The sequence below is a fragment of the Penicillium arizonense genome, assembly GCF_001773325.1.
Source record: "Penicillium arizonense strain CBS 141311 chromosome Unknown PENARI_contig034, whole genome shotgun sequence".
Taxonomy (NCBI): Eukaryota; Fungi; Ascomycota; class Eurotiomycetes; order Eurotiales; family Aspergillaceae; genus Penicillium; species Penicillium arizonense.
Window position 1 is genome coordinate 1 of NW_019173311.1, and position 14,939 is coordinate 14,939.

At 46.9% G+C, this 14,939-nt stretch overlaps 5 protein-coding genes across 5 annotated transcripts; all 5 read left to right on the plus strand.

The window, feature by feature from the left end:
* Positions 1-3,837: 3,837 nt before the first annotated feature.
* PENARI_c034G01778 (putative phenol monooxygenase) lies at positions 3,838-6,023 on the plus strand (the record flags this gene model as incomplete). The annotated part of the gene is made up of 5 exons (XM_022636686.1): positions 3,838-4,170; positions 4,220-4,997; positions 5,054-5,076; positions 5,137-5,584; positions 5,638-6,023. 5 exons carry the CDS (start codon positions 3,838-3,840, stop codon positions 6,021-6,023), a joined length of 1,968 nt encoding a protein of 655 aa, XP_022483437.1.
* A 2,768-nt stretch (positions 6,024-8,791) lies between these two features.
* On the plus strand, positions 8,792-10,294 carry PENARI_c034G06858 (uncharacterized protein; the record flags this gene model as incomplete). Its single annotated transcript, XM_022636721.1, has 8 exons — positions 8,792-8,815; positions 8,878-8,930; positions 8,984-9,040; positions 9,096-9,122; positions 9,174-9,250; positions 9,518-9,704; positions 9,754-10,182; positions 10,231-10,294. 8 exons carry the CDS (start codon positions 8,792-8,794, stop codon positions 10,292-10,294), a joined length of 918 nt encoding a protein of 305 aa, XP_022483397.1.
* A 260-nt stretch (positions 10,295-10,554) lies between these two features.
* On the plus strand, positions 10,555-10,932 carry PENARI_c034G00243 (uncharacterized protein; the record flags this gene model as incomplete). The annotated part of the gene is made up of 1 exon (XM_022636678.1): positions 10,555-10,932. One exon carries the CDS (start codon positions 10,555-10,557, stop codon positions 10,930-10,932), a length of 378 nt encoding a protein of 125 aa, XP_022483420.1.
* Positions 10,933-11,578: 646 nt separating this feature from the next.
* PENARI_c034G12313 (uncharacterized protein) lies at positions 11,579-11,848 on the plus strand (the record flags this gene model as incomplete). The annotated part of the gene is made up of 2 exons (XM_022636751.1): positions 11,579-11,626; positions 11,690-11,848. 2 exons carry the CDS (start codon positions 11,579-11,581, stop codon positions 11,846-11,848), a joined length of 207 nt encoding a protein of 68 aa, XP_022483435.1.
* Positions 11,849-13,137: 1,289 nt separating this feature from the next.
* PENARI_c034G05217 (cupredoxin domain-containing protein) lies at positions 13,138-14,420 on the plus strand (the record flags this gene model as incomplete). The annotated part of the gene is made up of 4 exons (XM_022636708.1): positions 13,138-13,518; positions 13,573-13,608; positions 13,676-13,744; positions 13,797-14,420. The coding sequence occupies 4 exons, from the start codon at positions 13,138-13,140 to the stop codon at positions 14,418-14,420; spliced, it is 1,110 nt and encodes a 369-aa protein (XP_022483404.1).
* Positions 14,421-14,939: the final 519 nt, after the last annotated feature.

Below are 14,939 nucleotides of genomic sequence, written 5' to 3' on the forward strand. Positions count from 1 at the left end.
ATTCAATTTAATAGCTAGTATGCCAGCCATCATACTTAATAACATCAGCCACCCTATGTGGCATGGTCTCGGAGAGATGCTGAAATATCTCAATATCTAGCGTTTCCCATGCTTCTTGCGCAGCATTAACTAGTAATTCTAGCGTAGCTTCGTTGTTTGGTAGGTGCATAAGCTCAGGATAACGCTTCAATATTTCGGCTTTTAGCAGCGCCCATAGGTTCTCAATGGGATTTAAATCAGGTGAATAGGGTGGCCATTCCATGATTTCACATTCAATCTCATTAAGGGCGTCCCGTACGATATGTGCAGTGTGTACCGGCGCGTTATCTTGCTGAAAAATAGCATTATTATTAATGCTATTAAGTAGCGTAGGTAAGAGGCGCCGATACAGCTCTTCAATTGTACGCGAAGAAACACCACCTCTTCTAGATGTAGGATCTCCGAAAAGTGGAATTAGACCTGATCGACGCGGTAGGCCAGAGAAAGCAGCCCAAAACATCTGCTTAATTTGCTTCCCTCGCGCCGGAACCATTTGAACTTGAGGGCCTTCAGAATGCTGAGAAAGCTGGTCTTTCGGACGTATAAAGGTCCATTCTTAACGCTGTCCGATACCACGTTCAACCGTACATTCGTCCGACCAGTAGACACGGGCCCAATCTGTAGACGTAAAATGCTGATATCTTCGAGCCCAATTTAGGCGTTTTTCGGCGTGTAAAGGCGTTAAAGAAGGCCGCTGCATTTTCCTCCATTTTCGGAGACCCATTTCATGGGTGAGGCGCCAAATTGACTGGCGGTGGACCTTATAATCTATCTCTCCAAGTAGATCTTCGATCAATATTGAAGGATTTTCTTGTATAGTATCGTAGATATGGTCACGATCCTCTCCAGTAAGCTTCCTCGGGGTGCCTGAGCGTGGAAGACTTTGCTGCTTTTGACGTTTTACCTCTTGGGTAAGGGTATATTGAATAGTTGAGCGTGGAATGTCGGGAAAGCGCATCTTCTTAATAGTATTCGCACCCCAGCCGTTTGTAGCATGTAATTCGCAGATTTTGGCCCTAGTAAGGCAGTCAAGCTCTGGGCCTCTCTTACCACGTATAGGAGGCATAATTAATGAGAAAATTGTAAGAATTGTATTAAAACGCGTTGATATATAGCGTGTATACTAGCGTGTTGATGAACGCGAGATTTCATGATCTAAAATAGTAGGCGGTCTAAATTGGCGGTCAGGGCCCGAAGTACCGGTGGTCAAATACTTTTGTTACACCACTGTATATGCCCAATGTCGCTTGGCGGCTAAGGTAGGTTGCCTGATAACAGTCATTTTTGTTTAGAACGGGACCAGAGGAAAGTCCGTGCTTTCAAGCCACAGATGCATGTTCATTACTAGCGCCTCGCCATGTAGCTTCAATTGAGGGGAAACAAAAGTAGGTATCAATATCTTCCGCGTCCCTACAAATTAAGAGTGCTCACTCTTCTCCGGCTCCTTTCTGGTTATATATTTTACCCTAGTTGTGAGAAGACGCTCTAGGAGTCAAACGTGGCAAAAGTCAAATTTGAGGGAATCTAGACTAACAGGCAGATTATCTTAACACCAGCGCCGCGTACTTCTGTTTTAGAAATTGAACCCAGTTTGCATATGAATACAGTGCTGGGTAGCTTTATGCATATGCCAAGAAGCCTAGAGTTTGAGTTCATATGAGATATTGCTTGACGACATTCTCAGGTAGTAAGATTGCCCAGTCACGCAGACGGATGTGTCGATCTCCCGTATATTCCGCCCCGACCCGCGAGGAACGCTGCGCAATATGTAACCCCGGGTTTCCTTTACGTACCGTTTGGTCCAATGTCTCTTGTAGCTAACACATGACAACCGCATGCGTGAGCCAGCGGGATGGATTGGATTCCAAATCAAGAATGCTGTGTAACTGGAAAGTTTCAGGCAACAAAGGGTACGATAGAGATGATCTTCTTAGAGAAAGAACCAATTTAGACCGTCTAGACCACATGTGAAGTACAGCTGACCTCAACTGCAGATAGTCCAAATAACCACCGAATGTGAATTGATACTGTTAGCCAAAAATTAAAATTACGCAAGCAAAATACCTTCTCCACCGTCGATTCTGCAAAGGGTGAAACAATTGTTGGTTGGCTGTAGGTGCAGGTATGTTAGCTTCGCCATTTCCCGTTTAAGGGCAATAAACCACCACTCTCTTGTGAACCTCGGTAGGCGAGGCAAGTGCCAGGCCAATGAAAAGTTGCAATGGTTGGTCGGATGGGTGGTTTTAGTAAGAAGTTATATTTGAGGAGGGAATTGAGGATTGATTCTAAAGCTTTACTGGTGATAGAATACCTCCAATTTATATGTTTTCGATTCTTGTTCATAGTGTCTAGATAACAGCTTCACGGCCCATCGAACTTCCTATGGAATTATCGAGTTTGCCAGTGAAGGTTCCGTCCCCACGACTCGTGTAGGTCTATGTGCATCGGTTTAAATCTGTAGGAATAATACCCACTGATGTTCATTCAAGAAACGCTAATAATGATCCATGAGAGGTTCTGCTATTTGAGCCAAAGATTTTCATTTCTGGCGCTGCCTTCATTCCAACATGGGGGCCTTACGGTGTCAACTGATCAGATCTACTGCAATGTAACCTCAATTTTATAGCAAATCAATTTTCTCAAGGTATCTCTATGGAATCCTAGGCATTCATGCCTGAGAGTGGGACGATAATGCGCGTCCAAGGCAGATAATCAAGATGGCAACGGTTCTATATAAAGGCAGTCACCCGCAGTGCATATTTAATTCCTCAACTACTCATCCTAGAATCCGATAACCATTGTCCTTCCAAATCTCCCAAATCAACCCATAAAAATCCTTATAATTCAATTCGTCAAACATGAAGATTTTCATTGCTCTGCTTGCGCTGGCTGTATTTGCAGCTGCCGAAGCGATTCCAAACCTGGAAGCAAGAGCTGGATGCTCCCAGAGGGGACAAACCTGCAATGGCGGTACATTCCTGTGCTGCAGAGGCCAGGGCGACTGTGTAGGAAATTTGGTAGGTCTCCAACTGCCATTTCTTTGGGAACCGATTTCCCCAAACATGAAATTAGAAAGCTGAAAGACCATATAGTGCGTTTAAGCCATGATCTACCAAGATCCTGATGTGATAGCCTTGGATTCCTGGTGTTATGTCTCGAGCAGGGAATGTGTCCCTGGTCAACCCAGAGTTTCTGGGGAAGTCTATTCCCTCTTCTCAGCCACCATTGATGTACAAATTTATCTGCAAGCAAAGCCAAATTTGTGAGGAGTATTTGTTAGAACTCATTTGCTAGCATAAAAATTTAATCAAACTCCACATTCCTTTACATTCGCATCTACCTTAGGTCTTCTTGCCAGTCTGGATAGAAGTGTAGGTATTGAACTCCCATTATGAGAGTCTCACAGTCATAGATTCTGAACCTCAACAGTAGCTTGACCCGCTCCACCAATCAAGCGATGAATAATTAGCAGGTATTTTCGGGCTCGTATTAAAAAGAGCAGATCCCCGGAGAAGCGGAAATAGTTCTCAAACCTACGGAAATAAATCAAGTGACTTTGCCGGCTAAGTTACGTATACTGCAGATTACTTTTGATTACCTGAATCTCACCAATCCCCATTGCTCGTCATGAGTGGCCAAACCCGCTCCACAACGCCGGCTTTCCCCCTCGATTCCCCACCATGAAGCTATTACCCCCTGTATCGTACATTACAAGGATTCAGTTGCCGACTACTATAAGACCTCGCAGACCACTTGACTTCTCCGATTCCCAATTGTCTCTTACTTGAACGGATAGCTATGCCTGTCTTTACTGAACATTCGGCTGCGTCGCGGGAGCTACGAGTCCTCCCTTCATTTGCTCCACCGTTGCCACGCCTCACACCGCTGCTATCACCTGCAACAACAGAGAAGTATGAAGTGATAGTTGTGGGAGCAGGCCCCGCGGGGTTAATGCTGAACTTACTTTTGGCTCGTTATGGACTGAGTGACGACTCTCTGCTATGTATAGATTCAAAATCCACAACTTTGAAGTCGGGACAGGCGGACGGGCTTCAACCTCGCACGCTGGAAACATTGAAGTCTCTAGGCCTGGCAGATGAAATTCTGTGCGAAGGATGTCAGATGTGGCAGGTAGGTTTTTCGTTCACTCGCATTTGAGTTTCAACTAACATTATCCGAGGTCGCCTTCTGGAATCCATCCGAAGACAAAGATAAAATCATTGAGCGCACATCCATTGTGCCCGATGTCGCTGTCCCCGCACGATTTCCACATGAGGTTACCATCCACCAGGGACGCATTGAACGTATCCTGGAGACAGACTTGCTACGCTATTCCAAACGAGGTGTTCAGCGAAACACCAAGCTCATCGACGTCACCATCGACGAAGATGGTGATGCAGAATTCCCCGTTGTAGCAGAGATTGAGACAGAAGGCCAGAGACGCACCCTGCGAACAAAACACCTGGTCGGCGCAGATGGAGCGCACTCGGCAGTTCGACGCAGCATGGGGCTGAAGCTTGAAGGCGAATCAAGCGATCACATCTGGGGCGTCGTAGACCTAGTTGTCGATACTGATTTCCCAGACATCAGAAGGCGATGCGCCATCCACTCGCCGGCGGGATCTGTAATGGTTATTCCGCGCGAGCGTATCGCCACTGGAGACTATCTGACGCGGTTGTATGTGCAAGTGCCTGGGGATGTCGTTCCAGATAGTGATCAGCAGCCGGAACACGGCACTGGCACACCTCCAGTTGTAGATGCACGGGCGCGCCGGAGTCAGGTCACTGAGCAGACGATTTTCGAGAATGCTGCTGCTGCGTTCAAGCCGTACTATATTCGACCTAAGAAGGATGGGGCGGTTGACTGGTGGGCCGCTTATCAGATTGGGCAGCGTGTTACGGACAACTTTTCTGTCAAGGATAGTAAGGGTGTTAACCGGGTCTTCATCGTTGGAGATGGTAAGTCGCTAGCTGCACGAAGTCTAAGCCATTTTTTTGCTGACCAGAAGAAATAGCCTGTCATACCCATAGCCCGAAGGTGAGATAGTATATGCAAAATGTCCGCGCATAGTGCTTTTGCTGACCATCACTTATCTAGGCCGGCCAAGGAATGAATGTGTCAATGATGGACTCATACAACCTAGCTTGGAAGCTTGCCTATTCCATTAACGGACTCACGCCTACACCTCCCAACGGACAAGCAGATCCAATCCTCGACACATATCACCAGGAAAGGCATACCATCGCGCATCAGCTCATCGAATTCGACAGAGCATTCTCATCCATGTTCTCGGGCAAGATCGGCGCTGAAGATGGCGGGCTCACCCATGATGAATTCCTCGAGGTGTTTAGTCGCGGCAATGGGTTTACCAGTGGCTGCGGTGTTGAATATCCCGAGAATCTGACGGTCAACCGACGTGTTAACGGAAATCAAAATCCTATCAGTGGCACAGATTATCTGTCTGGTATTCTCCGACCGGGACGAAGACTATTGAATGTGCGCTTGGTGCGACATGCAGATGGATATCGCCGCGATTTGCAAGATGGTAAGTATTATCGAACTCACTCTCGGTTGTCCGGCTTTAACCAGGTTGTATAGATTTCACTTCAATTGGCCGTTTCCGAATTCTATGCCTTGCATCATCGGATCTGTTAGATCCCAAGGGTCATTCAGCAAAAGCACTTACCGCTCTGAGTGGTACTATCTCGCGGTTTCCGAAATCTGTCGTGGAGCTAGTGGTTATCCATCCTCGTCTGTCGAGAGAATTCATGTGGAACGACATCCCTCGGGAGGTAAAGGAGCATTCTGAGATGGCATTCTACAGTGGGTATGAGATGGATGATGTTTATGGGATTTATGGTGTCAATCCTGCCGCCGGTGCTGTGGCGGTTGTCCGGCCTGATGGTTACATTGGTGTTATCGTGTCTTTGAGTGATGTGGAACATGCCCAGAGTTACCTTGAGACGCTGATTAGAACTGTCTAAGTAACAAAGGTTGGATATATTCCTACGACGTTATATGTCGCATGAATTTAGAGCACATATATGGAAGCTGCGATGCTTGCTGCTAGATATTTGAGTGAAAACGAATCTCCACAAAATATTGAGACTCAAGGGTATCAGCGTTGCAAAGCGACGACGGTTTGACTTCGTATATAGGAGGCATATATAATACTCAGTAAATATTTCTACTACTACAAGGATCGTATTATACATTCTTCAGAACATTAAGCAAAGCTGAAGCTGAGGCAAATATGTTTGCACTGTTTGTAATTAATCCTTTGTAAATTCACAAGCCGTAAAATTCCTCCCAAACTTTTCCTCTTTTTCACACCTCTCACTTGTCGGTTCCCCTTTCTATCTATTGAGCACATATATCGAACTGTGAACTTGACGATTATGGCCACATGTGGAATGGCAGTATTGTTGCTGCGCTATTGACCTTTACCTCAACTTCTTGTCGAAGGCGGACAAGGACAACCCTTGTGCAAAATGTTAAGTGGATCTCTGAAACTTCTCATATAGGCCGGACGCACTCAGATACAGGAATACCAATTGTGAATTATGGAGCATCCGACGGACCTGTGGCGCAATTGGTGAGCGCATCATGCTTATGTAATACTCCATTTCGGTGGAAATTATCATGAAGGTTGGTGGTTCAAGCCCGCCCTGGTCCATCTCTTTTTTTTTTTTTCCCCTTTTCCCCGTCACCCCTCCCAACATAGTGAATCTCTTTTTAAAACAAAGAAAAATAAAGAGTATGAATTGGTCCAGATTACTTCTCTTCAAGGTTCGCTTATACCTTTATGCCGAGAACTCAGTACAGAGCAATTCTCCAGCGAAAGCAGCGACCTCTTAGCTAAGATTTTGGTTCACTCACCAGTCGGCCCCTCTTCGACACAATCCGTAAAGGAAACTAGATCTCAGGAGTTTAGGAAAAGTTGAAGACCTTAGGATACAGGCAACGAATCACCTACTGCTTGGCATTCTCGGTTTGGTATGCAATTCGTCTCGCTACATGATATAATTATATTGGATGACACAGTCAGAAGATAGAGCCAAAAATAAAGCATCCAGACTCGGTTTGCAGCGCGAGTTTGCGGTCATTTGTGCTATGCACCAACTCAGCAATGTTCTCCACATACCAGAAACTCACCCATTATGATGTCGGTCAATATAAGGCTGAGCTATCAGCTTCCTTTTTGTAAGATGTGAAAATGCACACCTATGCCGTAGCGGGCAATGGTTGAGACGACACTTCGCTCACGGCTAGATAACTCTCCGTAGAGCTCGCGCGCTATACCTAACCAAGTCAGTCCTTGGCTTGTGCCAAGGCTGTTGCGGTATACAGTACATGCGAGCTGGAGCGTCGATCAAGCTGTCAAATTTGCAGATCAGGTTTACAAGGAGGAAATATAATCATCCACCAGGTCCGGGGGGATCGTAACTCTCCCTTGTTTCCTGAATATCCTTTCAAGTTTGCCGTTTTCTGTCAGTACGTTGCGCAGCGAGAATATACTGATAATCTTCCTTCTCCTGGGGATTCTAGAACGAGCCTATGTCATTACGCTATTTTTGAGTAAACGGCCCTAACCTTATTCGGAACGCAGAAACAAAATACTTCCGATCCTTCGAAAACCTTTCCCTCCTCCCGTCAATCATAACCTGGATTGACATCGGCATTTCGATTGGTGGCTGGGTGGCTGTCATGCACGTCGAACATCCCCTCCTCCCGACTCCATACAGCCAAGCCAGCACGGCGCTACTAGCGGTGCTATATCTATACATGGTAGGAGTCTTTGTGGCGTTCGGACTCCGCCGAGGGTACCTTCCCAAAGAGGAACGGTGGGGCATAACGGCCGTGACCGTGTGCATCCCGCTGTTGGCGGTGCGCCTTGCATATACGTTCGTTTTCATAAACACCGCCGACATGGATTCCAACGCGATCAAGGGTAACCCCACGGCTTACTTAGTCATGACCATGTTGCCAGAAGTTGCTATTATTGTCACCTGCACATACATCATACAGGCAAAATGTTGTCGCATGATAGGAGTCACCAAAAGCTGGGGACAGAGGACGGGGATGGCAATTATTGGTTTGGTACGGCGGAGAATCCACGTGGCATTGTATAGCGCCCTGTTCGCCTCCTTTTGGGTTAGTGGATCGACTTAATGCACGCCCGTTGAATGTGCAGAAAATTCTATTGTTGGCCATGTGGTTGTTTCATCGATATTGGAATTCGTAAGTGTTGCTAGACCTGGTAGGGGTTTGATCCCGCAATATCATCCGGACGAATAGCGTATTCCTGCCGAGAAGGTTCATCTGCAACGAGTCGGAATGGGTGACACAGTGGGGTGCAGGATCCGTGGCGTTTGAAATCGTGAGACATTTGCATTTCCTGTGAGTAAAAGGATTTTTATTTGAAGTGTTTGTTGCATGCTAAGGATAGACTTAAGGTGAAGAAAAGACGAGTTCCCCAACGATGAGACCAGGACGGACCGGATGGAGGACAGAATTTAGAACTTTTGACTGAAGAAACTGAGTCAGCCCCGCTTGAACTTTATCACGGCAGAAGCAGCGACCGACATTCGCATCATTGGAGCGTATAATGTTTAGCGGGGCACCTCGGCCCGTTTTCTGATTTGCCTACGGAATGTTGACGGCTTCCATTGAAATTGGTCCCTTTCACCTGTCGACTTCCAACATCATCTTTCTGCTCGAGATATCGTTCCTCGGAGCTCTGCACTGCAACATGAAGGACAAAGGCCTCAAGGCTGTGCGTTTGCGACCCCGTCTTCTACCCCTTACTCCCCTTTTGACCGCTAATGTTCGCACCAGGATTCGGACATATATGCCGTGAACGAAAGCTTTGTTCCGGATGACTGGAAATCGTTGGTTTGCTGTTATCGGGATGCAGTCCAGCCTAACTAACAACTCATGCTAGCGAAACAACATCTATTGCTTCCTCCCTATATCGAGGCTATTATGAAAATGGGCGGAGGTGCGCGGCTTTTACTATCCTACATGGCCTGTAAAATCAACTGACATAGTTTTAGATATCAGACCTTAAGGGAGGAATCCTAGTATTTATTTCCAGCGCCGCTGCTATCATGGCCAGTCTAACTGAATCCCAGTGTTCCGTCCGATGATCAACAATTCGAGGCATATGAAGCTGGGTATTATCACAACCTCCTAATTGCTTTGGAAACTAGTACTAAAATCTATCTAGACATATCACCGCATTAACGATGGATTCACACCGAGATAACCCGCTCTTTCGATCACCGGTCGGGGGGAAAGATCTAAAACACGTTCTAGATATCGGAACTGGAAAGGGGTCATGGGTAGTGTGAGCTGCGACAGCGGTCTTTTGATAAATATTTGCTGACATGAGAGAAGTGACGTTGCAGATTTATTTCCTACAGGTAAGACCGATGAGAGAAATCGCAGCCCTGTGACATGGGGTTGACTTTGATAGCAACTGTCCGAGGAGTGGACCTATTCCCTCCGCCGATAAAATGGATGCCGCCAAATTGCGTCCTTGAGGTGGACGACATCCTCCAACCCTGGACATGGCAACAGCCCTTCGATCTCATCCACATGCGCATTTTGGATGCCGCTTTTACGCCTGAAGAGAATGCACAACTATATCAACAATGTTACGAGTATGCATTCACACAAGACATGAAAAGATAAATACTGATAAGCTTATAGTAATCTTCGACCCGGTGGTTGGATCGAGCAGCTCGAGTTATCACACAACTTCCACAGTGAAGATAATAGCTGGCCGGAACATTGCCACCTCAAAGACTGGGAAAAATTGATGACGACCGCTGCAGCAAAGTCTGGAAGACCTCTTGATCTCTATCACCGCTTTCCAAGTCTGATCAAACAGACTGGTTTTGTCGATGTACACGTGGAAGAAGTAAAGTGGCCGGTTGGGCCATGGCCCAGGGATAAGCAGCTAAAGGAGGCAGGATCTGTCAATCAGGCGCACTGGTTGGCAGGAATGGAAGGGTATTCAATGTATCTGTTCACGAAATTTGGGAGTCCGACTAGCTGGTCGAAGGAGGAGGTCCAGGTTCACTTGGCCCGAGTGAGGAAGGAGTTGACGGATTCCCGGTACCACCTTTACCATACAGTGTGAGTGAACAGTTCATATTCTGAAGTTCTATGCTGATATTTCACCAGAAAACGGGTTTGGGCTCGGAAGCCTATGCCAGACGAACATATTATTAAAATTGAAGATGAATAGGGAAAGTATCACTGAAAACTGAACTTAAAGCTACTATACATAGAGCCAAGACCGAGACTAATTCCACATATGAAGTACACCATGCAAAAGTACGTGCTGTAGATAATCTACTTTCTAGTTAACCCAATCCATGCTCATGGCCCGAGGCACCAATATTGCTTAAACCTTGTCCCTCGAACAAAGGGCCCCTGTTCGTGGTGGATCTCCAAGTCACCCTCCGCGAAGTATTCATTCTGACATATTTTGGCTTTTTACACAAAATGGCAGTCCCGACACTTCCAGTATGGCTCTTCCCCAATATTTACTCAACATCCCGAATGGACGATCGTGTTCCTCCAACTTGGCGTGTGGTCTTCCTCTGTCCCATGGACGACACGGAGCGAGTTGAAATGATGATCAAACTAAGCACCGTCGACGAGGAATGGGCAGATCGTCCCCAAGCTGCGGTGCGGCGTCTGGTCGAAATCCGTTGGTTGATGGACTGGACACCACCTACATCGGCTATCGTCACCATGATGAGAGACGATCCATTAATCTCTATTGATGATCTGCCCCGGGTAGCTCACATGGCCGGTATCACACAATCGGCCGGACCAACCTGCTGCTGGGAGTTGCTTTTTCAAGGCGAACTGTCATGAGAGTATACTGGAATTTCACCGGAGCCAAAAGAGGAAACGGCTAAATCTGTTAGCAACTGCAACCCTAGAATAGCTGGGTGGTGCGGAACTAGGTACAAGACTACAAATGGCGTGCTTCCATCCCACCTCTCTGGACTAAGCCTCGAGCCTTCTACCCCAACTCTTATCTCTCTCGTGCATATCTCAGCAAAAGTACAAGAGAACCTTGAGTCGACGAACGGCTGTAAACAATCATTCACAGCTCGCCAGGAAACCAAGAGCCGTGTTCTACAGCCCAACTCTACCGAATGTTTCAAGCGCCGAAGAATTGCCGCGAAGGGAACTACCCTACCAGGCCTTCGCACTTTTCATTGACGAAGGCGTAGAAGGGTACCATATCGTTGACGGAAAAGAAGCTAGCGTTCCGAGATTCTCGGACTCAGATGGTAGCAATTTAGAGATCGGTACTGTACCATTTGAAAAAGTAAGAGTTCTTTGGATGCAGCCCGGATCCAGAGAGTCATATCCCACTAAAAGTGCCAAGAGGCCCATACAAGTATAATCCCGCCATGTGCGAGCTGAATGTCTTTCGCGGGGAGCCAATCGTCAGCCCTGATGATATTGCGGGCCGTCTCGACACAAGCGTCATCTTCTTTCTAAAAAAATTATGACCCCGACTGAGCTACGCAAGATCCGATCGGAACTCTTCAACAGTGTGACCGATGAGCAGTTCGTGTGGGTTGATGTGTCACATTGACTGGTGTCACCGGATATGCAGGGATTGGTAGCATACTTTGAATACGGAGAGTTCGCCAACCACTCTTCTCCAGACAACTTTCTTGCCGTTGACCGTAAGTCTCTCTCGGATGCGATGGAGCCAATCGATGAGCGGGGAGACTGGGAGGCTGTTATTGTTGCTTCTTACAAGGGCTGGTGATGTGTGGTTTAAAGATGAGATGCATCATTGTTTTGGTTATATCTCGAATGAATATGGTTATGATAGACGAGATTACGAGGAAGCTGAGAGCGTATATATTAACTTGAAAATTGCCAATATGAGTTGGGATGAGCTGTGTGATGGTGCATCAGTCGTCTATTGAAGTGCGTATCTCACGTGGGCTGAGGAACATTCAGTGCAAATCTTCTCGCGGTCTTTTGGTCCGAAGAAAATCCCGTATGGAATGATTCACCACGGTCTCACCGAAGTCATCTCATAATTCAGTTATTATTCTGGACTTCTTTATCGGGTCTAAGCCAACAAATGAGAAGAAAAATCAGCAACTGTGGCTCGGCACTTATACGAGAGCGCCCATGTGGCAGTTTATCAGCCTCAAAATGTGCAACAGCCCCACAAAGACAGGGCCAAGGCCAGCACATCGAAATGTACACCGTCGAAATATCTTACGACATCGGAGCCACATAACAATGTACCAAAGTGTGTCTCTTTTGTGCACTGTAATAGTCAGAGAGGCATGGATCACAGGAGCTTCTCAATACTAGTGGTACCTGCGTTCGAATAAGGTTTCATCAACGGGGACAGTTTCAGAACCTTTGATTCAGGAGGTAAATCGAGTTAAATTACATTTTAAGTCTCAAGTCTTTGACCTCCCACCAAAATCTTGGAAGTTGGATCTAGTGCCGCTGAAACCAATCTTTTATTGGAACAAAGCGGCGACTATGGATGGCCTTATGCAAGGCGCTGCTGACTGCAGAGGAAAACGGGATCAGCTGTGGCGGGGGCCAGAATACTTCCATTCTCGACGCACAGACAGCACTGGTGACTTGTTGTCAATGGTTTTAACTGTTAGTAGCTTGGTTGTAGTGGTAGGAAGAAGCTGTTTTGGCCGTCGAAGCAAGAGTAAAGTCAAAATAACGTAGAAAGATTACTATTAATGTCCTCAGAGGCCCGTTAGATATAGCGCGAATAAGAAGCAGCGGGGAAACAAGCCCTAAGAAGTGAGCGCAAGCTCTAAGTTCGACTATCTCTGACTGCCGATCGCAAAACCCTGCCTGTCGAGGTATAATTATCAATGAATTATATTCGAGTCCTTTCAGCCCGATGGAAACCAGTTCCTGATTCGTACCCCCGTCCGAGAAATGGGTTTCTTTGTCCCCCGGCCCAGTGCCTTTTCTCTCTCCTTTTCCTCCTCCCACTCTTGATAATCGAAATATCCAAGTTACGGCAAATTACATATTTGTTAACAAGCTGTTGACTGTCGGTCCATAATGCTGTTCGTGCGCCAGCTGGTCCGGCCACTGCTCTCAGCGCTAGTTCTCGCGACCATGACAACAGCCCAGAATTACGGCTCCGTCGTAGCCATAGGGACTCCGAGTTCAGGCTCGTCCTCGTCGGCTACTAGAACCTCAACATCGACTGGTATCGCGACTCATACAATTCAAGTTGGACATAAGTTAGATCCGCATCAATATTTACCCAGCAGCATTACCGCCAATGTTGGGGATATCGTCACCTTCCAATTCTATCCCACCAATCATTCGGTCGTGAAAGCAGACTATCTCGCGCCATGTGTGCCAGCTAGTGGGGATATCTTCTATTCGGGAATGTTTGACACGTTCAATGAAGTGGATGGACAACTCGTCGGGGACGTGAGTCAAATGAACCATCCATACCAACAAGATCGATACTGACGATAAGGATAGGCTCCAACTTGGTCCCTTAGGGTAAATGACACTAAGGTGTGTAGTCGATTTGAATGCGCCTTCTACTGAGACAGGACCCCAAAGCTAACTTTCCTGTCCGTAGCCAAGCTTTTTCTATTGTACCGCCATAGACTCTTGTTTGAAGAATGGTATGGTTGGCGTGATAAATCCGGTATGGCGCCCAGATTTTGTCGGCATTGATTCAGACTGACACAAATCGGTAGAATTCGACTGAGACATTTACTTCACAATACAAGAAAGCACTTGACTATCCTTACATGCTAGTCCCCGGGCAATCCACGCCCGCTGAAGGCGGGGGTACTTCAACAGAAACAAGCACAAGCTCAACCACAAGCGCAACAAGCAGCGACAGCTCATCCGGCAAACACGGCCTGTCCACCGGAGCTATCGCAGGTATCTCCGTCGCAGGAGTAGCATTCGTGGCAATACTCGTTGCGCTATTCTTCGTCCTCGGTCGCAATCGTGTATATTCCCAGTGGATGTCCTCTCAAGACGGACGCACTGAGCGAACGGCACGGTGGGCACTGTTCAACTCGGACGTCCATAGCAACAGCAACCGCAAGAGTGAAATGTCCAGCAGTACCACGAAACCCGCCCACATTGATATCAGTGCTGTTTCCAGCCCGGATCCGAATGTGCGTACATTTTCACCGGTGCCGGAGAATATCTCCTCACATGGATCTCCGTCAACACAGCAGGGTCATTGGAGTTGGAATGAGCCGCCGCCAGCGCACCGCCCGCATCTGGTACCAACGGAGTTGGAGGGTCATCCTATGATTTACGAGGCACCGGGTCATAGTCGATTTCCGGATAACAATCGATCTTGAGATGTTCTGGGAATGTAGGAGCTAAAGAGTTTAGATGACTAGGTTGAGAGGTCAGTGCGAGTGTTTTTGGGTTCCTGTGGTGTTGTGGTGTTGTGGGTGTCTTTTGCTTGATTTGGATACGTGTTTGAGGCTGTTCTGTTTATATAGTGATACCTATGGTTCCTTTCCTGTTTTGTTATAGCAAATAATAAGCTGCGTTTTACACTCCATCGTCACCAAACTTCCAGGTGAGTATAACCTATCATCCATAGTTTCCGCTACTTTTGCTTGTCTCTTCTTCATCTCCTTTCTGCCCATTTTCAAGTGCTGAAAGTAATAGGACGATATCCACTGGTGGTGCGCTGCCCAGCTGGTCAAACATTTAAGAGAATTGATTCTATGCTAATGAATGGCTAAGTCTGTTTATATAGATCGTTGTATAGGAATTGCGATGTACTGATATCCAAGATCGGGTAATGTACAGTTCCTGTACATTACTAAACAATTCACGCGAAATTCTGAAGATTCAGCGCCTCGTAT